General features: G+C 55.6%; 2 protein-coding genes across 3 annotated transcripts in view; both read right to left on the bottom strand.

Moving 5' to 3' along the window:
* Positions 1–5,780, bottom strand: part of SLC29A3 (solute carrier family 29 member 3) — a 62,383-nt gene extending 56,603 nt beyond the window's left edge. Inside the window, exon 1 of the mRNA XM_055425521.2 lies at positions 5,587–5,780. Coding sequence (XP_055281496.2) covers positions 5,587–5,780 — 194 coding nt within the window. The remainder of the gene's footprint in view (positions 1–5,586) is intronic.
* Positions 3,926–24,898, bottom strand: part of UNC5B (unc-5 netrin receptor B) — a 91,682-nt gene continuing 70,709 nt past the window's right edge. The window contains exons 3-17 of one of the 2 annotated variants that reach the window (XM_055425522.2): positions 21,127–21,270; positions 20,576–20,679; positions 18,894–19,074; positions 18,013–18,180; positions 17,139–17,303; positions 16,904–16,936; positions 14,928–15,122; positions 14,191–14,580; positions 13,473–13,560; positions 12,479–12,647; positions 12,120–12,353; positions 10,102–10,251; positions 9,360–9,524; positions 8,086–8,267; positions 3,926–7,591 (exon numbers count right to left, since the gene is read on the bottom strand). In XM_055425522.2, the coding sequence (XP_055281497.1) occupies positions 7,426–7,591; positions 8,086–8,267; positions 9,360–9,524; positions 10,102–10,251; positions 12,120–12,353; positions 12,479–12,647; positions 13,473–13,560; positions 14,191–14,580; positions 14,928–15,122; positions 16,904–16,936; positions 17,139–17,303; positions 18,013–18,180; positions 18,894–19,074; positions 20,576–20,679; positions 21,127–21,270 (2,534 nt within the window). In that variant the 3' untranslated portion in view covers positions 3,926–7,425. The remainder of the gene's footprint in view (positions 7,592–8,085; positions 8,268–9,359; positions 9,525–10,101; positions 10,252–12,119; positions 12,354–12,478; positions 12,648–13,472; positions 13,561–14,190; positions 14,581–14,927; positions 15,123–16,903; positions 16,937–17,138; positions 17,304–18,012; positions 18,181–18,893; positions 19,075–20,575; positions 20,680–21,126; positions 21,271–24,898) is intronic. The other variant, XM_055425523.2, reaches the window with a different exon arrangement.

Genomic DNA, 24,898 nt, shown 5'->3' with positions numbered 1-24,898 from the left:
GGGGAGAGGAGCAGCTGAGGCCACCATCCAGTGGAGGGATGCAGGAGGGGGGTTGGGACAGGGGCCACTGTCCCTCTGACACAACCTGAGGAAAGCAGCGCCCAGGCAGGGCCTCTGGCAGTCTGCAGAGAGGACCAGGGGCTCAGGAGCATGTCCTGGGTGCCCCTCTCAGCCTGGCTTCTGCCCGGTCCTGGTGTACCCACTATAAGAATTTGCTTTTCATTCTTTCAAGCTGTTTGAGGGCCGAGTCCAGGTCTGATTCACCCCTGTGTACTCCCTGTGCTGTGTCAGTCTATGAATCAGATCAATAAATATTGATTGAATTTCCAAATATCCAGACCTTCTCCTTGAGGAAGCTTCTTGGGCTGAAGAACTGGGATGGGCAGATTCAAATTCCCTGCAGTGTGGCCTGGGCTGGGCCAGCCCTTCACGACTGCAGGAATAGCAGACTCGCTGGTTCCCCCTCCCACGGACTCTCCCCCCAGCTTCCCTCTCCCAGGTTAGGATCCTTAAGGGGACACCAGCCTACCCACACCCCTCACACTCATACACACACACACACAGATAGGGCCCTGAGGCCACCCCAGGACCTCTGGCAGACAGCAGTCTTCACATCTGGCCCGTTACCTGCTAAAAGGACATGAGCACCTTTGCTTTGTAAGAAGTTTCATTAAAAAAAAAAAAGTCACTGCTGACTTTTGCCTAAAAGCATCTTCCACGAAATGCATAATTGAGAAACTGATTCAGAGACACCAACCCTAGCGTTGTAAAACATCATTATTCCATAAAGTCTTTGTGGAACCCCAGGCTTAGTTGGAGCTTCTGTGGTCCCCTTGCCCATCTGTTTCCCTGTCTCCCCCTCGGCATGGCTCTGAGGGCAGTGTGTGCTGCCCGGACCTGGTACCCAGCAGTGCTGGGCCCTGGGCCCAGTGAGATGTGCAACAGCACGGGGCCACTCCCTGCCCCACCAGTTTGTGTTTTGAAATATCAGGTCCTGGCGGTTCCTAATCTCGAGTGCCTCCTGTCCCTGTAATGATGATCCAGGGCAGGGATTATGGTTAGAAAAGGCAACCTGTCGGGAATGGCCCCTAGACTCCCCCGTGTCCATTTGGAGAAGGCTGGAGTGTTGGTGTGAGATTTGTGTACCTGGTACAGGAGGCAGCAGCTGGTTTGATGGCAGCCTTTCGGATGAAGTGACAAGGGTGGAGGTTGAGAGGAAGGAAGATATCTGGAAGTTGGAAGCTGGGAGTGGTTGGCAGAGGCAGTAGCGAGGGGAGGGCAAGGGGGAGGTGCAGAGAGCTGGCAGCACAGCCCTCAGTGGCCTGTAGAGGGCGCTCCCAGGAACTTAGTTAAACGTGGTTGGAGTTCCAAGATGGATGGGTTGAGCCTTAGCAACCAAAATGAATCTGTCTTAATAACTGCAAGGGAGAGAAAAGTTAGGGGCCTCCGTGGAGACATTGTTAAGGGAGTTTGCTATCCAGCGGGAAAGATGGTGTCAACAAAATGAATATCTGAGCAGTTGTTGGAAAAATAAAACTAGTTCATGTTTATACCTTGAGGGGTTGAGACTCTTGGATCAAACCCATTATATTTAAATATTTACATGTACAAATATATGTGTGCATATGCGTAGGTCTTCCTGAGGGGATATATAAGAAAAGTAACAATTGCCTCTATGGGGGTAGGACTGGGAATGGAGAGGGTGGCAGGGGAGGGGTGAGACAGGAGGAGGTGGGTATCTACTTTCCACCTATTCTTTTGTACCTTAATTTTTAAACCATAGGCATTATAGCATTTTGAATTAAAATGGGCAAAGTTTCAAAAATTTGCCAAACAAATGGATGACGTCTTCCTGAGACTGATCTTAAACTGTCAGCTAGGGTTGGAATGGACTTTCTCTCCTTCTGGCCCCTAGTGAAGAAAGGAGCAACTGGTGAAACCTGAACCCAGCAACCCTTCCAGGTCAACAGCAGGTGGCCTGAAGATCGTGCCTGTGCCAGGTTGGCTGGCATGTGCGGCAGCCTTGTCACCTTGCTGCTTTGCTCTAGAGCATCTCACTGGGGCCGCTTGGTTACAAGGGCAGAACTGGCCCATCTTCTGCTTGCTCCTGGTTTTCCATCATCCATCCTGGGACAGTGATAGAGGAGGGTCCAAGGGGTGGGGCTGTCACCGCCCTTCCCCCAATTACAGACCTACACCAACCAGAGAAAACTTACAGGGCAGCAGGTCTAAGCCTGCCATTTCATGGATGGGGAAACAGGCTTGGGAAGGAAAAGTGACCCCCACAACATCAGGACCAGAATCCAGGTCCCCTACCTCCCAGGCTGGAACTCTTTGAACCCCATCAAGGAGCAGGTGGCAATCAAGGCCTTCCTGCTTAGGTGATGGGATAGATTTAGGGGCTTTAAATGGGTGACTCCTGGGGGGAACTGCAGATAACCTACCTGCCTATGGGGGCTACTTCCCACCCCATCTCCCTCCCCCTGCCCACCTCGGGCTATACCCTCTTTCCCTTTGTACACACACACAGACACACACACACAAATATGACGGCTCTAAGTACTCCTGGACTCCAGGAAAGGATGACAGTCTGAGTCATGGGTCTATGTGCGTGTATGTATATGTGCCTTGTTTATCCCGCCTTCCCCACTAGGCCAAAAGCTCCCAGAGGACCCAGCCCACAGGTGCTCCCAACCCCCAGGGGGACAGCCAGGCCATCCTTGGCACACACCCCAGAGCCACAGGTCCCTTCAAGTCAGAGTTGTCAGGACCCTTCAGGGCATGAAAGGTTTAGAAAAGGGTCCCATAACGGATAATAAAGACCTATTGTATGGCACAGGGAACTCTACTCACTACTCTATAATGGCCTGTACAGGAAAAGATTCTGAAAAAGAATGGATATATGTATAACTTATTCACTTTGCTGTATACCTGAAACTAACACAACATTGTAAATCAACTATACTACAATAAAAAATTTAAATATAAACATAAAAGTATCCCATGGCCAAATACATGTGGTACACTCTATGAGACCAGCATCTTCACACAGGCCTTCTCAGAGCCTTTAATGTGTTATGACTCTCTACCATGAAGCCAGAGGGTGCTCTCACCCCAGAATTCAGAGATCGCAGAATTCATCTGCAGAATAGGCAATGCAAGATGGAAAATTCTGGGACCAGACTCAACTCACACAGGGAGACCTGAAGTCTACAGGGCAGAGGGGATCAGGGCTGCTGTGGTTGTATGGCACCTTTGTGCAAATTAGAAAAAAAATTCCCTTGAGACATTTTTATCTATAGGAAAATTAATACCAACACATTGATGTTATTAGAACAATACCCTTTACTGCCCTCTGCTGGAAATATCTCATAGTATAATAAATACAGAAATCTTCAATCTGAGTGGGAAAGGCACTACCTTCCCCCTTAGATATGGCTTTCTTGTTCAGTATGTAACCTGCCCAACCATCACGGCAGCCATGGGTCCAAAGTCACACAAGCCCAGCCTGCCTATCATTCCCTTCTGAATGTCTCACAGGCAGACAAGGACGCTGAGGGTGTCACCTCTGTTGTTCCTCCCACTCATCAACTAACCCATGACAGGCTCAAACGACTGACCCCCTGAACACATCCCACAAATGCTTACACACTGAGAGCACTGGCTGGGGGGCAGGGACTGTGATCAGAGTCAGCATGGGCTCCAGCTTTCTGCGTGACCACGGGGAAGTTCTCAGTCCTCTCTGGGCCACTTTTCCCTTGTATAAAATTAGGCAGTTGCCCTTGATCATTTCCAGGAGCTCCAAGAGCTCTGGCAATGACCCCTTGACCCCAAACTCGTGGAATTTTGAGAAAAGCGGGAAGATCAGTCCCAACTGCTGACAGAAAGGCAGTCAAAAAGACAGCAGACTACAACCTCAATTTTTTATTAGACTAGGAAATATAATTTATTTCATAAAAATTAATTTTGTTACAATAGGAATGCTAAATGTTATTTACAGGTTGTAGTACAGAATAAACAGAGGGGGGACTGGGCCAGCCCGGCAGCCCTCGGGCATATAACCATGTCCACTGCCCAGGCGGGTGGCACAGCCCTTGGCCCACAGGAGAGCTGCTCCCTGCACCCAGGCTCCTGGTCACCTCTCCCCAGAGGGCCTGTTAAGGGAACTGGCTCAGCTGCCTGGTTGCTGGGGGAAGGAGACCAGAGGGCCTTGGAGCATCCGGGGAGGGGAGGGCCACTCTGGAGCCCAGAACCCTACGGGAGAAGGCAGAGGGAGAGGCACGTAGGAGAGACACCGACTGACCCTGTGTACTCAGAGAGGGCAACCTCCAGGCAGCCCAGCGTGGACTCGAGGAGGGCACGCACGCACACACAGGTGGGGACACGCTCCCGGAGAGGCACGCTGATGTGCCACAGATAAAAGCACAAGCATACATGCACAGCTGTGCAAGCACACCCCAGAGATGAGAGAGACGTCAACAGCGCGTAGGCCCTGCAGCGGCACTTAATCTGTGGCTCTCAAGGTACTCGGGCCGCGTGGGGCTGCCTCTCAGGCCTGAATAAGCTGAGAAACCTCCATGCCACCCTGAGGCGGGCAGTCTGCAGACACAGTCACGGTAGCCCAAGCAGATTGATGGAGCCAGCAAATCCTTCCCAGGCTTTTCTTATAAAGCTGGACAGTTTGAGCCCTCCCAGGAGACTTTAGCCAATTGGTTCTGTGCTCCAGGCCCTGGTACACAATCTCTGGAAATCAGGTCAGAAATGGCACCTGGGTGGCTGGCCTGGCCTCATCCAACAAGAGCTCCTGTCCTGGGCGCTAAGGAAGCAGGTTTCTCAGGGTGGGGCGGGGAGGAGGGACAGGGAGGAGGGAAGGGAGGGAGGAGGGACAGGGAAGGAGGGACAGGGAGGAGGGAGAGGGAGGGAGGAGGGAAGGGAGGGAGGAGGGACAGGGAGGAGGGCCATGGCAGACCACAGTCAACTTCAACCAACCAGGGTTCACCTCAGAAGCCTAGAATGACGTATCAGAGACCAAAGGGCCTCAGACAGCAGTTGTGGAGCCTTCTAGGTCTAAAAAGGAAAAGAGGCCTTGAGAAGGCAGTCACATGCCTGAAGTCACACAGAGGCCTCACAGCAAAGCTGGAGCTTGAACACTGGTCCTTGGACTCCAGACTGCCCTCATGTGACCACACAGGCCCACACGGCTCAGACTAGGAGCGGGCAAGGAGACTGAGCCCGAGGTGGATGGCACCTTTGGCAGGGAAGGCTCGCAGATTTTGTTGAGGCAATGTCCACACAGGCACTGGGGTAAAAGTAAAAGGCTGTGGTCTCAGCCTCAGGGGCTCAAGCCTGATGCAGGCCTGGCCCCTTGAACGGCCTTGATAAAAAGGAACCTCTCTCAAACCCAGCAGGCCCTCGATGGTTGGCCGGCAGCCCGTTCCCCAGGGGGCTGGGGGGTGGTAAAAATCTCACTGTCCCCACACGCCCCCGAGTACATGGCTGGGACGCCAGGCTTAGGACACTGGCTGGGACTTCAGCCCCCTAACCTGCTTTTCTCCCAGGAGATCAGACTTTCAAAGGCCAGGATACGCCCAGGCTGGTCCCAGCAGCTGCTCCTGGACCTGCTGGGGCAAGCCCTGGGGTGAGTGCCCAGGGCTGGCACTTGCTTTGGCCTGGGTGCCAAGGAGGAGAGGCCTTTGATGTGGCCTCTGTGCCAGCTCAAGAGTCTGGTTCCAGCTATCACCAGACGGCTGGAAAGGGACCTTGATGGCCCCTCGGAACATCCTGGAACAGGCAGGCTAGAGAAGGGGTGCCACACCCACCTCCACCCTGCTGGTCAAAGCTTCCTTCAGACTCTCCCAGACAGCAGAAGGAGAGTGAGAAGAGGGCTGCAGGGAGGTGCCTGGGGAGATCAGAGCTGGGAAAATAGCCCTCCACCCCTCCTCCTCCACTCCAGGCAGATGTGCAAAGCACAGCCAGACCAGCCACCTCCCTGCCTCCCACGCTGCCCACAGGGCTAGCTGCTCTCACGGTCCTCAAAGCCACACCAACCCAGGAGCTCAGGCTTCTGAAGCAGGAGAGCCTGATCTATCCTCCCCCTCTGTTTTACAGAAGGAGAAATGGAAGGGAATCTGCTAAGGAAGGGCAGATCCTGGATTCCTGGGCATTAAGAAAAGGTCCACCTGCTCCAGTCCACCTGGTCTAGAGGCTGGGGTGTCCCAGCTGGCCCCGCCTTGGGGTGGGGGGGGAGAGAGGTGTCCACAGGGGATTCTCTTCCCTGACTCCTTTCCCTGTGAGGACCCTCTCTGGGCCACGCCCCCTCTCCAGGAGCCCCCAGACCATAGTACTCCCTGGCTGGGCTGGCCCACCCACATTTTACATCCCAGGTCCTTTTAATCTGGATTCCTGGGAACCCAGAGGAGCTCTGGGGGCACCTGCCTGGGGCCGTGAGAGGGGGGCAGGACCCCACCCCACGCCAGACCTCAGGCCTCCTTGACTTTACTGGTTCAGCATCTGTTTAAGATTTCAGAAAGAAGCACGGGACCACGGCTCAGACCTCAGCTGACCCTGCAGAAGTGCGGAAGCTGAGGGCTTGTTAGAATTTAGTCTAAGATGGAATCATTAGCAGCAAAGGGTTTCCCATTCAGTCTCTCTCTCTGATTCTCTCTCTCTTACACACACACACACACACACACACACACAGGCTGCTGGCCAGAATCACGAGCATACCCACACCCACACTCAAGAAAAGCGTTTTCTATTTTTTTGTGTTGTTTTTTTCATTTTCTTCTTTTTTTTTCTTAAAAAGAACTTATCCAAATATCTGGATAATAAATCATTTGCGTTTCCTAAGAAACTGGGTTTTCTTTTCCCTTGCGGTTTTGGTGTTTTTCTTTTTTTTTTTTTTAGCCTTACTAGTGGTTGGAAGCTTTCTTTCTTTCCTCTTCCTTTTCACTTATGGACAGGAGAAAGCAGTTTCTCTGAATTGTACTTGACTCTTCAAAGAGGAAAACGGTGTGAACAGAGAGGGAGGAGGGAGAATCAATAACCGAGGAAGAGAATAAAGAACACAACAGGTGCCCCAAGGGCTCCCGGGGGCCGAGGGTGGGAGGGCCACCTCCTTGTTCCCCTAGCTGCCTCCAGAGGGCCCGGCCCCTCCCGCTTCCCGCACAGAGGTCTGCAGTCAGGCGAGACAGCATGGTGTGGAGAAGGACCGCTGAGCCCTCCCAACAGCGAAGTCCACGATCTCCTAAGGCTGGTTGTGGTCTATGGGTGGGGCAAGGTGGGGGGGGGGAGGAGGAGGAGGAGGGGCGGTTCTGGCTCTGAGCTCGGGGGCAGAGGAGGCCCAATGGCCCCCCAGGAGGCTGCCCGGGGCCTGCCTGTGCCCGCCTCCTGCTGGTCCCTCCCAGTCCGCAGGTGCGGGCCAGCTCAGCACTCCCCATCGGTGGCCATGGCCACCAGCATCTCGCTCTTGCCCATCTCCTCCAAGGCACTCGCCAGGCTGTTGAGGTCCCCATCGTCCTGCTGCAGAGCTTCCCAGAGGTCCAGGATCACACCCGTGGGGCTTGCTTTGGTGGCAAAGTAGTTCAGGTACCTGATGGAGGGAAGGAGAAGGACCCTGGGCTCCCCAGACGCTCAGCACCTTCTAGGGGCCGTGGGTTGAGGGGCCCCTGGGAGGACCTCCCCAGAGCACTGGGACTGTGGGCTCTGGACCCCCACAGTCCTGGGTCTGAGTCCCAGCCCCTCTGCTTGCAGGCTGTATGGCCCCAGGCCATACACTGCTCCTCTTTGAGCCCCAGTGAGGATGACTATTGCCATTATATTTACCCAGCATTTTAAGCTCTCCAGTTCTGACACCAAGATGTATTCTGTCACCCAGAAAGCATTTCCAGAACACCTGATGTCCTGGGCACAGGGCTGCTGCTGCTGATCACACCTGGCTGGGATCCTGGTTCTACCTGATTCTCACAGGCTGGCACTCTGAGCATGACGCTCTTCAAGGAACCACCATCAGGCTGCCTTCCCCGCGGGGACACCGGGGCAGGGGGTGGCTGTGGTCCCAGCCTGGCAGACCGTCTCCACACTCACCGGTCCATGGAGAGCTTCTGTGCCAACAGCCTCCAGTCGTTGCCACGTGAGTTGGGGGCATCCAGGCTGTTGCATATCTTCTGGCGGATGGACAGGGGGATCTTGAAGGCGTAGGGTCCCAGTTGGGTGGTGACTACACTGCTGGGGGCGGAGCAGAGGGCGTCTAGGGAGCCAGCGGGCGTCTGGAAGGACAGGGAGCAAGGGTGAGATGGGGAGAGGGCTCCCTGTGTGCAGTGCCACTGGGCCTCTGTCCCTCCAGCCTCCCTGCCCAGGGACTGTGAACTCAGGGAGACTCTGGCATCTTTCTGTGCCCTAGGTGGCCTCCAGCTGCTCAAAGCCCTCCTCCCCTGGAAGGTGAACTCTCCAGGACCGGGGTAGCACACCCTTCCCCAGCCTCTGGGTGCACTTGCTAATGCATGGCCCCGGCCAGCGCTGATGCTGCCTCGCGATTACAAAGCCACGAGGGCCTCAGCCACCGTCTCATCCATGTGGACCCACGTTCACGCAAGCAAAAATGAAGTCCAGAGAGGAGAAGTGACTATCCACGGTCACGTGGTGAGGCAGTGACGGGGGCGGGGGGTAGACTGCATCCAGCGCTTTCTCCACTGCACTGCAGGGAGGGCGCGGCACTGTCCCCCTGGGCGCCTTAGGTTTCATAAACCTCAGCCTGGGTTACGGTGATGGAGAACTGCAATCTGGGTTATCGTGGAGATACAGGATCCACGATCCCTGCCCTCCATTACGTCTGTTTTCTCATCTCCCAGGTGGGGATCCTCGCATCTGTCTCCCTGGTGGTTGTGAGGATCTGGTGAGATTTGGTGCAGGTCAAGCCCAGGCTTGTGCTCAGTAAGTCACAGCTGTTGGCCAAGAGTGAGCACGTCCCAACTCAGACATGGGAGGTGAGGGGTCTCCCAGGTGGTGCCAGTGGTAAGGAACCCACCTGCCAATGCAGGAGATATAAGAGACGTGGGTTCGATCCCTGGGTCGGGAAGATCCCCTGCAGGAGGGCATGACAACCCATTCCAGTATTCTTGCCTGGAGAATCTCAAGGACCGAGGAGCCTGGCAGGCTACAGTCCATGGGGTCACAAAGAGTCAGACATGACTGAAGCGACTCAGCACGCACGCTGGCCAAGAGTAAGCACGTCCCAGCTCAGACATGGGAGGTGAGGGCACAGTTCTGTGGGAGGTGGCCCTTCCCCCAGATGAGGGGGAACCTGGGGTCTGCACCCTGCAGCGCCCAGCCCCACGGGGTATCCGTGTTCTGGCCCTCACCTCTGCCAGTGTGGTATGAAGCTGGAATATCTGGCCCTCCCCTTCAACCTGCCGCACGCAGATCTTGCAGGTGAGCTCCGTGGAGGCCACGCTGTGCCTCTCCAGCGTGAAGGTGCAGTGCAGGGCCTTCTGGCTGCCACTCCAAATGTGATAGAAGGGGATCTCCTGGGGGAGGCAGGCAGGGTTAAGGAGGTGAGGCCAGCTGGCCCTGCCCTCAGGGAATGGAGGCCTGGGCAGAGAAGGGGGCCAGCCTCAGGGAAGGCTAGGACCTTCCCATCCAGGTAGGCAGGGGAAGAAGAGCTGGGTAAGGGCCCTCCAACTGAGAAAGGGAGTATACAGCCAAGAAGGCACAAGTTTGAATATATGACTCTGTGTGTGTGTGTGTGTGTGTGTGTGTGTGTGTGTGTGTGTGTGTGTGTGTATGCATGTTTGTGGGTGTGGCACTATGGGACTGGGAAGCCTTGTGGATTCAATAGTTTCACACAGATGGGCATGGGCAGAGGGATGTGACCATCAGAGATTAGTCTGGACAATCTGGCAGGCACGAATGCCCTTAGAGATGGTAAGACCTCTTTAAAGATGACATATACAGACAGTGGTGTGGGAGTGTATGACTGGGGCACAGGGGGAGAAAGAGAGACACAAGACTGCAGGACAGAGAGGGAAGGGGGGGAGGGACCGGCCTTCTCCGGGAAGCCCCGCCCCAGCGCCACCCCACCCCCGCCTTTGGCCCAGCCCTCACCTGGTACTTGGCCAGCAGCTTGCTCCTCCAGTGGGCATGGGGGATGTCGTGCAGGGAGAGGCGCAGGTTATGGTAACTGTCCTTAAACAGTAAGGGTTTTGGCTCCTCCACTAGGTAGCCACCCAGGGTCCGTTCCAGCTCCAGTACCTCCTGTGGGCCAGGGAGCAATGAGCGAGGGAAGCCCATCACATTGGGCCAACAGGCTCTTTCTTGCTGCAGGGTTGAGACTTGGGGACACATGTGGGCAGAGGGAACCATGCTGTAACATTGAGAGCAGGGACCCATCTGAGCCTCAGGCAAAGAAAACTTACTGTTTGGCTGGATGCATGGGTGGATAGACAGAAAAGTGGATTAATGAACAGACAGATAGTGGGACAAGTGGATGGATGAATGGATTTATAGATGACCAAATAGATACATGGATGGCTCAATAGACGGGTTGACAAATTGATGGGTGGATAGATACAGACAGACAAAACGATGTGCAGATGAAAATACAAATGGATGGGTGTCTAAACAGAAGGTCAGATGGAAGAAAGATACATGGATGGGTGAGTGATGGCTGGATGACTGGGTGGATGGATAGAGGCTGAATAAATAAAGAATGACATCAAACCAAAATGTGACTACTTCTCTCTTGATCTCCATTCCATTCTCTGACCATAAGTGGATGTTAGCCAGTGCCCTGGTACCAAGAGATCCAGGCTGCAAGAACATTTCCCCAGAGCCTCTAACCCATTATGGGCCTCCTGGAATTTCAGGTCAGCCTGGTCTCAGGAGGAGACTCTCTCCCATGAGGACTTTTCACCTGTGTTGCATCAGTCAGCAACTTGGAATCTGAGACAAGTCACATGAGACCGGGAAGCAAAGGAGCTAGAAGAGCCCACAGACCATGGGTGAAGAAGCCACAGGAGCTCTTTCCTAGAGCCACAGGAAAGGAGGAGGCTTCACAGAGCTGGGAGATGGAAAGATGGAAAAGGAAACAGGGCCAAGGGTCTGGGCTCTCCCACTGTTTGTCAGGATGAGCCTGAGGTCCTGAGAACCGGTGGGAGGTGAGCAGAGAATGGACAGGGTCTTAGAGGCTAGGGAGACAGGGAGGTACTAACACCTGCTGTTATCAGGTTGTAGGTGCTGAAATCCTTCTCTCTCTAGCTGCCCTGAACCCCTCCTGATCTGCCATGGCCCCCTCACTGAGGGGCACAATCCACTCTTCTGCACACACTAGGAGCTTGGCTGTCAGTCCTGACCCTGCCTCACCTCCCCTTACTCTTTCCATTGGTCACTGCTTCTGTTCATTCTACTAACTAAACAGAGTTCAGCCCCCTTGCTTGCCTGTTGTCCAGGGTCCAGCTCAAGATCTGGCTGCAGCCTCCCAGTCTTTTGTCTATCCATCCCCACAGTGTAGCTTTCAAGAGAGCACCTGTGAATAGGTGTCCACCAGGTCTCTGCCCCCACCCACTGGATGGCTTCCAAATTCCTTGGCATGACCCCAAGGCTGTTGGGAGGCCGAACTGTGCCATCTCTTGAGCCTCGCCTCTCATACCCCAGCACGCTTTGGCACACAGAACATCACACCTGCTTCTGCGTAAACTGCTTTGTCTCCTGGAATGCCCTTCTCCCTTCTCTGCCTGGAGCTCCCACCTGTCCTTGGGAGCTTAGGGTCAGCTTCACAGCCTTCTCAGACCCCCTCCCCAACAACCAAGCCCTGCCAGCCCGCATCCCCAGGCTGATGCTCCCTCAGCCCTGCATCAGTGATCCTCAGGTCTGTCTCCACCTCTAGCCCGCAGCTTGGTGAGGGCAGAACTGTGCCCAACTCATCTCCGTATCGCGAGGGTCTGATGCCATTTCAATGTTTGAGGAATGAAGGAATGACTGGATGAGGCTGACGGTGGCAGAGGATGCCTGGCAGGTGCCGTGACCCCGGGGAGGGAGTACTGGAAGGCACCATGCAGTGGGCTGGCTGGGGGAGAGGCACCCACACTGTGTGGGCCTGTGGGGCGTCCATGGTCTGGCCTTACCTTCAGCGCTACAGGCGTGTCCTCCAGGCAGTAGACTCTGAGGCTGTACTCCAGGGAGGTGCACAGGGCCGGGGCAAAGATGGCCAGCTGGAGCCGCTTGACTGCCGAGCGGGAGTAAGACTCGCCCGTGAACACGTAGGTGCCCAGCTGGTCCAGCAGGATGTGGCAGGACCTGGCCTCCAGCTGGCAGTAGCAGGGGGTATTCAGGGTCTCCTCATCCAGGGTCACCACTTCCTGTAGGGTCATGGGGGGTGGGGGGGAAGTGGCCGGGTCAGCCAAGGCCCTGGAGGGGGGTCCATCCAGGTTGGTCCAGGATGAAAGGGGCTTTCAGATCCCAAGGCCCAGCCTTGCCTCCTCACCTCCCAGTGGCCCTGGTGGGCCTGAGTCTTGAGCTGGAAAATCCAGTTGCCGGCACTGACTTCTGCGCAGTGGGGCACCGTGAGGATGACGGGACGGCACAGCAGGAGGCCCGTGGGCCCGCAGGTCACTGCGGGGCTCAATACTGTCTGGGTCCCTTCTGACAGCGGGCTAGGGCAGGGTGGAGGGTAAGAGGGAGGCAGTGAGGAAGTAGGGCTGGGCTTCCCCCTGCCCTAGCTGCTGGGGTGAGAGAAGGCAGTTCTGTACCCCTGGGGCTCCCAGAGTTAAGGAAAAATGGCACAGGCCTTGAGATCGTTTCTAGATTTTTGCTATTACATTGCAACATTCTCATAGCCAAATCTTTGCTCCTATTTTCAAAGGTTCTGTACTCTGCAGATGCTGTGGATAGGTACTGCTAAAAAGCCCTCTGGAAAACTGGTACCCATCCACACTCCCACCAATGTGCCATGGGAGGGCTATGTTCCCACACTCTTGCCAGCATGAAGGTACTATGACATTTGAAAATATTTGCAAATTCATGAGCAGAGAAATTTCCAGCAACTCACAGCTTTTTCTTTTACTATTTCTTTGATTTCAAATTAAGTCGAACATTTTCTCATAACCTACTGGCCACTGTGTGTGTATGTGCATGCATCTGTATGTGTGACAATGTGTGCGTGAATCACTTGTTCATATCCTTTGCCCATCTTTGTACTGAGATGTTGAGTTTTTCTTACTGGTCTCACAAACCTCTTCACATAGTTAAGATATTAGCTCTTTGTCATATTGAGCCAGCTGGTCATCTGGCTTTCAGTTTTATGATTTGTTGAGCTGGTTTTGCATGACTTAAATGGGAACAAATATCGAGCAATGTCTTCCTTGGAGAACCACCTCTGGTCTTGGCACTGGGCTTAGAAGGGGATATACTTGAGCCCAAGGTGGGCAAGGAGCAGGGAGACAGGCCAAGCAGCGGGCAGCTTGAGTATCTCTACTCACAGGGTGTTTTCTGCCTTGTTGATGAGGAGGTACATCTCGTAGAACTTGCCCTGGGGGATGGCTCCATTGGGCACCAGCAGGCTGACCCCTAGGGGGAGAGAGAGGTCAGTATGGAGGGGCTAGAAGGAGTCCAGGAGCTTAGCACAGGGGGTGGGGGGTTGGCCTCCAGCTTGGAATAGGGAGAGAAAGACATCTTCTGAGATCCTGGTGATCACCAGCAAGGCGTGGGGAGAGTGGCTGGGTGCCAGGAAAGGCCAGGTCACTGACAGCAGGGGGGCTGTCCAGAGGGGCTGCATAGGGGAGGCATTGCAATGGGATGTAGAGATAGGCCAAAGTCCTGGAGGCTGAAGGGGTGGTTCCAGCCCCAGCCTAGCTCAAGGAATGACACTGGGAAACTGTCAACTGCTGGCTATACAACCTGAGCTGGGCAGCCCTGTCTTTTTAACAGCACCCTGTGGGTTTGTTGACTACATGGAAGTATTCTTTCCCACTTACTTGATAGTGAAATTGAGGTTTAGAGAGTTCCCCTCCCCTAGTGAGGCACAGGCAGGCCTGGACCCCAGGTCTTCATGTTATCATCACTTTATCCCCTTGGGCCTCACTTTCCATGTCTGTGAAATGGGACCAGGAAGTCCTATTTTCGTCTGGGTGAGTGTTGAACTGTCTAGAGGGGAACATGCTGAGGCCAGGCTGACAGGCAAGCAGAGCAGGGACCCACCTGTGCCGGGGATGCTGAGCCTCCCGCCCAGGCAGCCAAAGGTGCCACTGACACTGCTCCCCGGGTCACGGGGCAGGCCCAGGAGCTGCTGGGAGCCGAGGCTGGCACTGCGCAGGTGCAGGAAGTGAGTGTCCCGGGCAAAATCACCAGGGTATGTGCTGGGCGGCAGGACTCCCAGCAGGTCGGCCCCGTCTGCCAGGCCTGGCCCAGAGCCGGTGGTGCCGGAGCTGTACACCTTGATTTTGAGGTTGGGCAGCGGGTCCAGCAGTGGCGAGTTGGTCATGGGGATCTTGTCGGCTGAGTCCTGAAGGGCGTACTTTGGCCCACGGTAGATGCTGGCGCTGGCAGTGAGGTCAGGAGGCACGGATGGGTGCAGGAGCTGTGGGTTGTCTGCAGGGCGGGGCTGCAGTCAGACTCAGCCTGCGGTGCCTCCCTGGCCCCCTCCCACCCTCTGCTACTGTTGGGGGCCCTTCTTTTACAAAATCCCACCCAAATTCCAGCTCTGAAAGGTTCTATTGCCAACTGAGGCAGGAAGCTTAGGGACTTGCCACCTGAGTTATTTCTTCTCTCTCCTGCATCGCTCTCATCCACACTTGTCCAGTGATCTTTATTTAAAAAACTCTAGAGAAACCTCAGGAGGGAGTCAGGCGCCTCTGCTCTGGTCTGGCCGGCCTGGCTGCCAAGCCGCCTGGGGACCCTGCCCACACCCACCACCCCAGGTGTTCCCAGGTCCTTACTGGGCCTTGCAGTCTTGAAGTTGACTGGGTGGAAGCCTCCGGTGAGGGCGGCAGATGAGTCGGTGATGTCGGTGTCGAAGTCCCGGCAGTTGCGGCGGTACACCACCACCGCCACCACTATGAAGACTGCCACCAGCACGGAGACGGACACCACCAGGCCCGCATACAGCGCCATGTCCCCCGAGGCCTCCAGGACTGTGGGGACGGGCGGGCTGAGCGAGGGGCAGGGGCAGAGACCCAGGCCTCGGTGGAGCCAGAGGTGCCCGTGGTCCCCGGGGAGAGGCAGGGCCCGGGACAGACGGGCTCTGCCCTAGGTTTAAATCTGAGCCCTGCCAGACAGGCTGGGGACCTCAGGCAAGCCTTGAACCTCTCTGAGCATCAGTCTCTATAGGTAAAATGGTCTAAATGCCCCTGCCCCCATGCTCCGCTTCCTTCCTAGTGTAGTAAGGAGAGGCACAGGCACTCTTGGAGTGGACACTCCCAAGAGTGAAGTCACTGCTCTCTGCTCAGGAGGTGACAGGGCCTGTGGCTCAAAATCAGGGGGCCACAGAGTGTCCTGTCCAAGGTGGGAGTAAATCCAGGGCCTCAATTGCAGCCTGCAGCAATCCCCATAGGACCCAAGTTCCTGGTTCCCAGAAATCTTGCAAGTAGCCACTCTGAGCTCATTTCCATTCTGGCTGAGGGCGGGAAGGGGAGGGGAAGCAGGAGGAGGAGGATGAGATGCATGGTGATGGACGGAGAGGAGGGAAGGGAAGGGTGAGCTGGAAGGGAAGGAAGGGGCTCAGGGCGGCAACCCCAGGTTATACTCCCCACCCCAGACAGGCCGCTAGGCTGGAGGACACCCCGCTCTGGACAGTGGGCAGGGCAGGCTGCTGCACAGCTAGAATCAGCTCCACACAGCCAGGCAGAGAGGTGTTCTGTCCAGCAGAACTTTCTAGGATGATGGCGTATCCCATGTCTACGCTGTTTCCCATGACAGCTGCCAGCCATGTGCAGTTATTAAACAACTAAAATGCGGCCGGCTTGGCTGAGGAAAAGAGTTTTTAGTGGACAGCGCAGCAGAGCCAAGATGGCTGCCCCCACCCCGCCCCATTTCCTCTGGGAACTCCGGGAAGCCCCTGTCTCCTCTCCCCCAACCCCCAGGGGCCGTCAGAGAGGGAGGCCGGCTTTCCTGCCTGAACTGGGGGGAGGCCTGAGCTTCAGCAAGGTAGGGCAGGGCCCTCAGCCCTGAGGTTTGCCTGATTCCACCACCTGCTGGGCTTCCGTCTCTCCTCATTCTTGGGCTCCCTGGGACAGCTGCAGAGAAGGTCCCCAGGGCTGGGCTCCCATCTCTCTGGGGGCTCTGCCTCATCACATCATCGCTATCATGGGGGGTGGTCACCGGGCTGGTGATTTACAATATCTAATCAGTCACCAGTCTGCCCCCGCTGTGAGCTGCATTCAGGGCCTCACTACTGATTTTATAATTCTGGAATTACTTGGAAATTGTGGCTTAATTACCACAGGCCAATCTGCCCAAGGTGCAGCACAGCCCCTGGGGGCTGATACAGGGCAGCGGGTGTCCCAGGGACCTAGGAGGTGTCAGTCGGCTGCTGGGGGGAACAGTGAGAGGCACAGAGGAAAACCGAGGGGTGGGGCTAGGAGCAGAAGCTCTGGCCAAATATTTAGGTTCCAATGCTAACTGGATCCTTGGGTAAGTCCCTTCTCTCTGAGACTCAGTTTCTTCTCCTATAATGGGAAGGTCAAGATAGTGTCTGGGGGCCCTTCTTTCAGCTGAGGGTGTGCCTGTCTGATGGTGATGGAGACCATGCCACATGCAGTGCTGGGCGCTGGGAACCCTACAGAGCTTGTGGGGGGGGCACCTTCAACTCTCCCTGCCCCTTGCCCTGCCCTGCACTCCACCCCTTGAAAAAACCGGCCAAGGAAAACCAGGGGTTCCCCCAGAGGAAAGAGGATAGCCATGAAATGGGACTTACGGTGGCTTTTGGGGTCACTTAGAGTTTTCTTATCTGTCGAGGGAAATAAAGGGAAAGAAAGACAATGATACAGATGACAGGGAGAGGGTGGCAGGGAGGGTGATGGGGAGACGCGTGGATGCGATGACAGCATGGCGGGCGGGCAGGGCCCCACGGGACTGCTTCACTGCAGGCCAGGCGGGGGGCGTATCTAGCTCCAGGGCCACCACCCGGGGCCCCGCCCCCGAAGACTCACTTTGCACGCACAGCCCATCAGTGCAGTTCTTGGAGTCGAGCAGGGTCCCGCTGCAGTCCCGGCCTCCGTTCTGGGGTGGGGGCGCCATGCACTCACGGCTGCGCCAGTGCGCACACTCGGTGCTACAGGCTGACCACTTGCTCCACTCCGTCCACCCGCCGTCGACTGTGGGGACACAGCATGTGGCACCTGGGCACATGGGCACGCACAGGTGCCTACACACATGGTTACATGTACACAACGCAGCAGTGGACGCACACACAGAGTACAGCAGGGAGAGGAATCCGACACACACAGGCCGTCCAGAGAAAGGCACGCCACGGGCCAGCTGCAAGTCAGAGGCGCACAGGCTAAGACAGCTCCAGACACGTACATGAGATCACTGACACAGGCTCAGCACGAGGGTTCACACAGAGGCGCAAACCCGGGGTGAAAAACACTGCACGTTCACACAAACATGCTACCAGAGGGAGAGAACACAGACCAACTGATGGGGACACAGAATAAGACACACGGAAAAGGGCGCGCGAGACAGGGTCAGTGGCCAGGTGTGCCGAGCAGTCAAGGGCGGGAGCACAGGCGCTCTGACTCCGGGTGCCTCTGACCCTGGCCTGGGGGCTGGCATAGAGGACCCCCAGCCTGGAGGGCAGAGAGCCTACCCCCAAGAGCCTCTGCCTCCGTCTCTCCTACAGCCCAGGGCGGAACAAGAGGTCAGAGGTCAGAGGTCCTCTGCATCTGGTCCAGCAGGGTCAGTCAGCTGTGGGTCCCAGGACAAACCCAGAAGGGGAGAAGTCAGTGGTCCTGACTCTGTGACCCCATAACACAGAAGGCAGGGCTGGGCGCAAGTGCGGTGCCACCTGGCTTGTGGCCTTACCTGGGCACACGGTGGTGCAGGCAGTCTTCTGGAAGGCCTGGCCCTCGCAGAAGGCGCCTCCGTTGAGTGGGGCAGGGTTGGTGCAGGTCCGTGTGCGCTTCTGCCAGCCGCGGCCACAGCGGTTAGAGCAGGGCGACCACTCTGCCCAGCTGGACCAGCCACCGTTCACTGCAAGAGTAGTAGGTGTCACTCAGCTGGCCTGGCTCTTCACCCTGTGGGGCCCCCAGGACCCATCCCACAGCCCTGAGGAGGCTCCTCTGCTGAGGACTGGCCCTCTGGAGTTGGACCCCTTCTGACATCAAGGCTGGGGACTCAGACACTGGCGGGCAGACCTGGGTTGCATTCAGCACCAGAAGGGAACCAATGACTCCCTGCCTTTCTGTACAATGGCAAGTAGAGATCCAGGGAGGGCTGGCACCCAAGGTCTCCCCATGAGGAATGGGGGGCGTCTATAACTGGAAGCCAGTACAGGGTTCTGTCTACAACACTCATCTCAGCCATGGCTCCGCCCTCCCACCCAAGGGGACAGCAAGGAATTGCTGAGGGGCCCGAGCAGCAGTCCTGAACTCTGCTAGAATAACGTGCTTGGGGATGGGGATCCCAAGTGGGCCCTGCCTCAGCCCCGACTCCCAGAGAACTGGGTCTTCTTCAGGGATAAGCAAAGGACTTGAGAAGGGGCGAGTGCTCCTGGCTGGGGCCCCAGGAGTGCCTGACCTTACCACTAAATTTGCTGTGTGACCTTGGAGAAGCTACCTCTCCTCTCTTGGGCCTCCTCCTCCCCACCTGTTCACCAGGGTCCTGCTGGCCTTTGGGTCGAACAGGGCCAGGTTCCCACCCACCTCCACCACGTGCCCCTCCCCACCGCCCACTCTGGGCCACACCGTAGACAATGACGGTGGCCGTGGTGCTGCGGCGCTTTGCCACGATGTTCTTGGCCACGCAGGTGTAGTTGGCTGTATCCGACAGGCGGGCCTGGCGGATGATGAGGTTGTGGTCGATGGTGAGCAGGAAGTTGGTGTCCTGGGTGGGGTCAATGACGTCCTCATTCTTGAGCCATTCCACCTGCAGGGGAGGGGTTGGGGGTGTGAGGGCCCAGTGCCTGACCCCTGCACCCCAGAGAGTGGGCCCTCTCTGCAGGGGGTAGGTGGAGAAGGCCCAACTAAACAGGACAGCAGTTCTATCCATGTCCAACCTTGGTGGTGACCCAGGATGCAGGGCCTCTACAGGCCAGGCACTGTGCTGGACACTGCAGAACACAGTGGTTAAGATGGCCACCTCCCAGCGGGCGGCCTTGGGAAGGGACTTCCACTCAGCCCCCGTTTCATCAGCTATAAGTTGATATTCAGTAGCACTATCCAAAGGGCTACTGTGAGGATGAAATGAGTCCGTAGACAGAAAGTGTGGAGCACACGCCTAGCTCACAGTAAGTACTAAATAAATGCATATCTTCATCATTGACCCTGTAAACCGACTCCCTTAGTCAGGGAAAGAGGCCTGGCAGGTGATTAAAAACATGGTCCCCATTTTAGCAGATCTGGGTGTGCAAATCCTAGTTCCGCCACTCACTGGCGTGACCCTGGTTGACCACTTCCCCTGTCCCAGTGCTGTGTTCCAGCCATAAGATGGGATGACATGGGTTGCTATAAGGACCACTATGCCAGGTGGGAGCCCTGTCATGAAGGGTGTCTGAGCTCATTTCCTGATGGTGGCCTGGGCTGGGGGGAGTGATTAGAGCCAAGATTCTGATGTCTGATTCTGAGTTGGAAGCCCAGAGGTCCATCTTCCCCAACCCTGTGTTACTGAGGTCCCTGGCAGCAAAGCTGTTTCCCCATGCCCTGCTTTGATTCCAGGACCACCAGTGCAGGCAGTGGGGGAGAGGAAGCAGGTCTGGAATACAAGCAGGGCAGTGAGGGGACAGGTGGGCATCACTTGGTACCAGAAGGTGTGATGAACTCAGACACATGCATTGTGAGACTTTGGTGTCCATAAAGCTGGGTTCTGGGGTTCTGGGAGACGGTGTGTGCAGCCACTTCCCTTGCAGGAGACCGGGCCTGGGGTCAGCCCAAGGAGTCCTGGGGGTTCCTTCCCCAGTTCTGCCCCATCCATGAGGTTAGATTATGCCTGTGGAGGGCCCAGCTGGGATCTGGGATGTGCCAAGTTCTAAAGGGATGGCAGTTCTTTCCTCTGTAAAACGGGAGGGCTCTGGGAGGCTGAGTTACTGTGCTGCTGCTGCTAAGTCACTTCAGTCGTGTCCGACTCTGTGTGACCCCATAGACGGAAGCCCACCAGGCTCCCCCGTCCCTGGGATTCTCCAGGCAAGAACACTGGAGTGGGTTGCCATTTCCTTCTCCAATGTGTGAAAGTGAAAAGTGAAAGTGAAGTCGCTCAGTCGTGTCCGACCCATAGCGACCCCACGGACTGCAGCCTACCAGGCTCCTCCATCCATGGGATTTTCCAGGCAAGAGTACTGGAGTGGCTTGCCATTGCCTTCTCCGTGGCTGGTGGTAAATACCACACCTGGGTGGCCTCTGCCATACCCAGTATTTCCCATGTCCTCACTCACCTCAGCCACAGGCACCCCCTCTGGTGGGCGGCACTGCAGGAGAACTTCATGATCCAGGGGCACTTCCTTGCCCAGAGGCTCCTGATCAAAGTTCTTGCGCAGGTCTGGGAGAAGGGAAAGGGTTCCAAAGCACTGTCAGGCCAGGGCAGGGAGGATAGTCAGGCAGAGCTGGATGCTGAAGTGCCCCATTCTAGCCACGAGGTGGCAGTGCACTCCAAGGAAATTTCACCAGGACGCCTGGCCTTTACCAGGGGAATCTTTTCCAAGATAGGAGCCTTACCAGGTGGACTTAGGGGAACAAAGTTCCCTCCCTAACTCTGGGATCCTATGCATATGATGACTAGGGAAACTGATGGCTTTGTTATATAAATAAGTAGGCAAAAAAGGGCCATTAGAAATTCTGGCACCAAAGGTGGCACAGGCTCTGGGTCTTGGAGACTTCTTTTGAGCTGGTGGCCTCTGTGCCCTCAAGTCTGTGTGCAGAACTCTCTCTCCAGGATCTGTGGGGAAAGGGGCCACAGGAACGGGGCTGGGGCATCCGGGCAGCATACATGCGATGCGGACGTAGGCCCGGCGACTCTTGGTGGTACCCGCAGAGCTCCAGGCCACACACTGGCACCAGTAATCCTCCAGCCCGAACAGCTCCTCCACCTGCTGCCGTGACACCTCGATCTGCACCTCTCGCACCTGCAGGCCTGGGAGGAGGATAGAGATGCCGTAGATGGGGGTGGAGGGGCAGGTCTTAGGACAGGAGACACAGGATATGGGACCATATCTCACTCCTTTTCACCCCTCCCCACCTTCCAGTCCCGGGGGTTCCTCTCCCACTGCCTCCCGTTTCCATTTTTCTCATCTCTTCTGCTTCGAGCTTGGCCCAAGCCACCACCACAGCTCACCTGGAAACAATAATGGCTAACCCAAGCCCTCTGCCCTCATTCAATCCACTTTCCACCCTGCTGACAGTGTGTTGAAAGGTACAAGTGGCATGCCATTCCCCGGCTATGTCCCTGTCATCCCAGTGTAAAGACCCAGACCCTCCATGTGGCCTCCAGGCCCTGTAAGATCTATCCACTGCAGCCTCACTGGGCATTTTTGAGGCCCTCATGTTCCCCCAGCCTCTCTAGTCACAGGGCCTTTGCACATCCAGTCTCTTGCCTGGGAGTCTTCTTCTGTCCTTTCTGTGTCCAGTGAACTCCCAGTCACCATCCGCTTTGGGCTAGGTCTCACTTCTGAGGGAAGCCCCTCAATGCTGGCTCCCCACCAGCTCTCAAAGAACCACTCAGCACTCCCCCGGGTGCACTGGACACTGGTCTGTGCAGTTATCATTCCCCACCCAGCCCGATTCCCACATGGCACTACCATGGTCTGAAACTGTATTATTTATTGACATGTTCAGGTATTAACTGTATCTCCTGCAGGAGAATGAGGGGGGGCTTTGCCCTGTTCACTGCTATGGCCCAGGGTCTGAGACAGTCAGTGAGCTCAACCAATATGAGGTAAGCACGTGCCCTCTGGTCACTGCTCAGGAGACTGTAGGGCTGAAGCTAAGAGGAGGCCCCTTTTCCTGGGAACCCTCCAACCTCTCAATGGCTCCTTGTTGGGGCCCGAAGGGTTCCCTGGATAACTGGATCCACCAGCACACACAAAAGGAATCATTTAGTCTTTTGCCATCACTCTCTCAATGACAAAATGCTCTATGTTCAAGTAAGGGATGAAGCCTCCTGGATGAGGGTGTCCATCTGAAGTTCCTCCCAAAGCTTGTGATAGAACTGAGACTGCCTCCTCCAGGAAGCCCTCCCTGACTGCCCTGTCTCTCCTCCTTGACATCAGGTACCTTAGTTCATCCTCTCCTGGTTGCATGTGGGTTCTGATAAGCCCCTCGAGGGCAGGAATGTTGAGTGTATACCTTGTGGCACTATGGCATGGTGGTTAGGTGGAGGACTGGACAGGTTCTTGACAGGTTTGAATCCTAGCCCCACTCTCACGCCCCATCTATGTGACCTTAGCTAAGTTATGGATACTTAGCCTCTCTGAACCTTGGTTCCCTCATCAGAGTAAAACACTCAAGGTAAATTCTAAATGAGTCATGGCAATTACAGCACCCAGACCAGGCTGGACACACATCTACTCTGGCAGCTCATATGGATCTCATTTAATTGTAGGGAGAAGTTGAAACTCAGAGATGGTAGGTGGCAGGCCCAAAGTCCCACAGCAAGTTGCCAGCAAAGCTGAGATCAGCTACTAGGCATCTTGCTTCAGTTAGAGCTCTGCCTGGTAATAAATGACACCTCTCTGGACCTCTCCCAATGAAATCATTGCCTTAACTCTGCTGCATCCGAAGGGAGGGAGGCCCTTACACTGGGAGTTGAGGCAGTAAGGAATCCCCTCCTGGTGGCAGGGGATCTAAATTGGGGGTGGGAGCTGGGAGTTTGCTAGCAGGGAGCACCAGGAGGGAACAGGCTTCTTGCAGAAGGTTTTGCAGGGAGGGGGGAGGGGTGGTGCCTGGCCCACAGGCAGCAGTGGCTGCCTAGAACGTTTGCTCCCAAGAGATGCTGGATGGTCTGGGGTAGGAGACTGGGGCCCTGCCCTTTACTTAAAAGGCTGGGAGCCTGGAGGAATGGCCTCCCTCAAGGGGGCCATCCATCCAGAAGGTTTCAGGAGCACCCAAGAATTGGACAGACAAAACGCCACCCAGTAGGGCTTGACACCTTGGCAGTGGTCACCAGCAGGCAGACAGGAGGCCAGGGGCCTTCAGTCTTCCGGACTTGGGCCCCGGACGAGGTGTCCCCCAGCGAGACAGGCAGTGCCTGACCAGGACACCCAGGGTTGGGCTGCCTGCCTCGATCTGGCATGAGCTAATGGGTGGGCTTGCCCTGCCTCTGTTGGCCCCCTCTGTCATCCTCTGTGTTTCCAGGGCTTCAGAGAGGGCCAGAGAGGGCATGGGGTGGGAGCAGGAGGAACCAGCCACAGTGCTGCCAAGGGTGTGGCCTGCTGGACCATTGTCCATTCTTTGTAGCTAACGGGGACAACAGTGCCTTGATCTCTAGGATGGGCAGGGCTTGTGTGCCTGGTAGCAGGGGATTAAGAGCCACCCTGTCACCAGTAGTCACAGGGTCTGTGAGGGGCCCCAGCAGGATACGCTGTCTCCTTGCTCTTCAGCCGGAGAAGGTCAGGGGGGCAGAGGAGGAACAACAAGCTTCCAGAGGAAAGAGGCCAACAAAAACCCAGCAGGAAGACGGAGGAAATGGGCGCTTATTCAGCACCTGCTGAGTCCCGGCAGACACGCAGAGGACACCACCCTAAGGCAGAAAGCGAAGAGGAACTAAGGAGCCTCTTGAGGAAAGTGAAGGAGGAGAGTGAAAAGGTTGGCTTGAAGCTCAACATTCAGAAAACGAAGATCATGGCATCTGGTCCCATCACTTCATGGGAAATAGATGGAAAAACAGTGGAAACAGTGTCAGACTTTATTTTTTTGGGCTCCAAAATCACTGCAGATGCTGATTGCAGCCATGAAATTAAAAGACACTTACTCCTTGGAAGGAAAGTTATGACCAACCTAGATAGCATATTAAAAAGCAGAGACATTACTTTGCCAACAAAGGTCCATCTAGTCAAGGCTATGGTTTTTCCCGTGGTCATGTATGGATGTGAGAGTTGGACTGTGAAGAAAGCTGATCGCCGAAGAATTGATGCTTTTGAACTGTGGTGCTGGAGAAGACTCTTGAGAGTCCCTTGTACTGCAAGGAGATCCAACCAGTCCATTTTAAAGGAGATCGGTCCTGGGTGTTCATTGGAAGGACTGATGCTAAAGCTGAAACTGCAATACTTTGGCCACCTCATGCGATGAGCTGACTCACTGGAAAAGACTCTGATGCTAGGAAAGGTTGGGGGCGGGAGGAGACGGGGACGACAGAGAATGAGATGGCTGGATGGCATCACCGACTCTGTGGACATGAGTTTGAGTGTACTCCGGGAGTTGGTGATGGACAGGGAGGTCTGGCGTGCTGTGATTCATGGGGTCGCGGAGAGTCGGACACGATTGAGCAACTGAACTGAACTGAAGTCCCGGCAGTGTGCTCAATGGTGTGCAGCCTCCACTGTGTTCCATCCTCACTAGGACCTTCTGTTAATATCCGAGTTTATAAGGAGAGGAGCTGAGGACTAGAGAGGTGGAATGATTTCCCCAGGGTCACACAGCCAGAGCATGGCGGCAGCTGGGATACAGGTTATTTTTCCCTTTTAAAAATTCTTCTTTTAATTTTAAGATTTTGGGTGAGACTGGGATTCCAAATCTAACTTTTTAAATTCTTGAGATTCTTTTAA

The sequence above is a fragment of the Moschus berezovskii genome, chromosome 12 (genome assembly GCF_049115385.1).
Source record: "Moschus berezovskii isolate FMDL1 chromosome 12, NW_MosBer_1.0, whole genome shotgun sequence".
Taxonomy (NCBI): domain Eukaryota; kingdom Metazoa; phylum Chordata; class Mammalia; order Artiodactyla; family Moschidae; genus Moschus; species Moschus berezovskii.
Note: the sequence above shows the minus strand (reverse complement) of the source record. Positions and strands in the feature narration are given on the sequence as shown.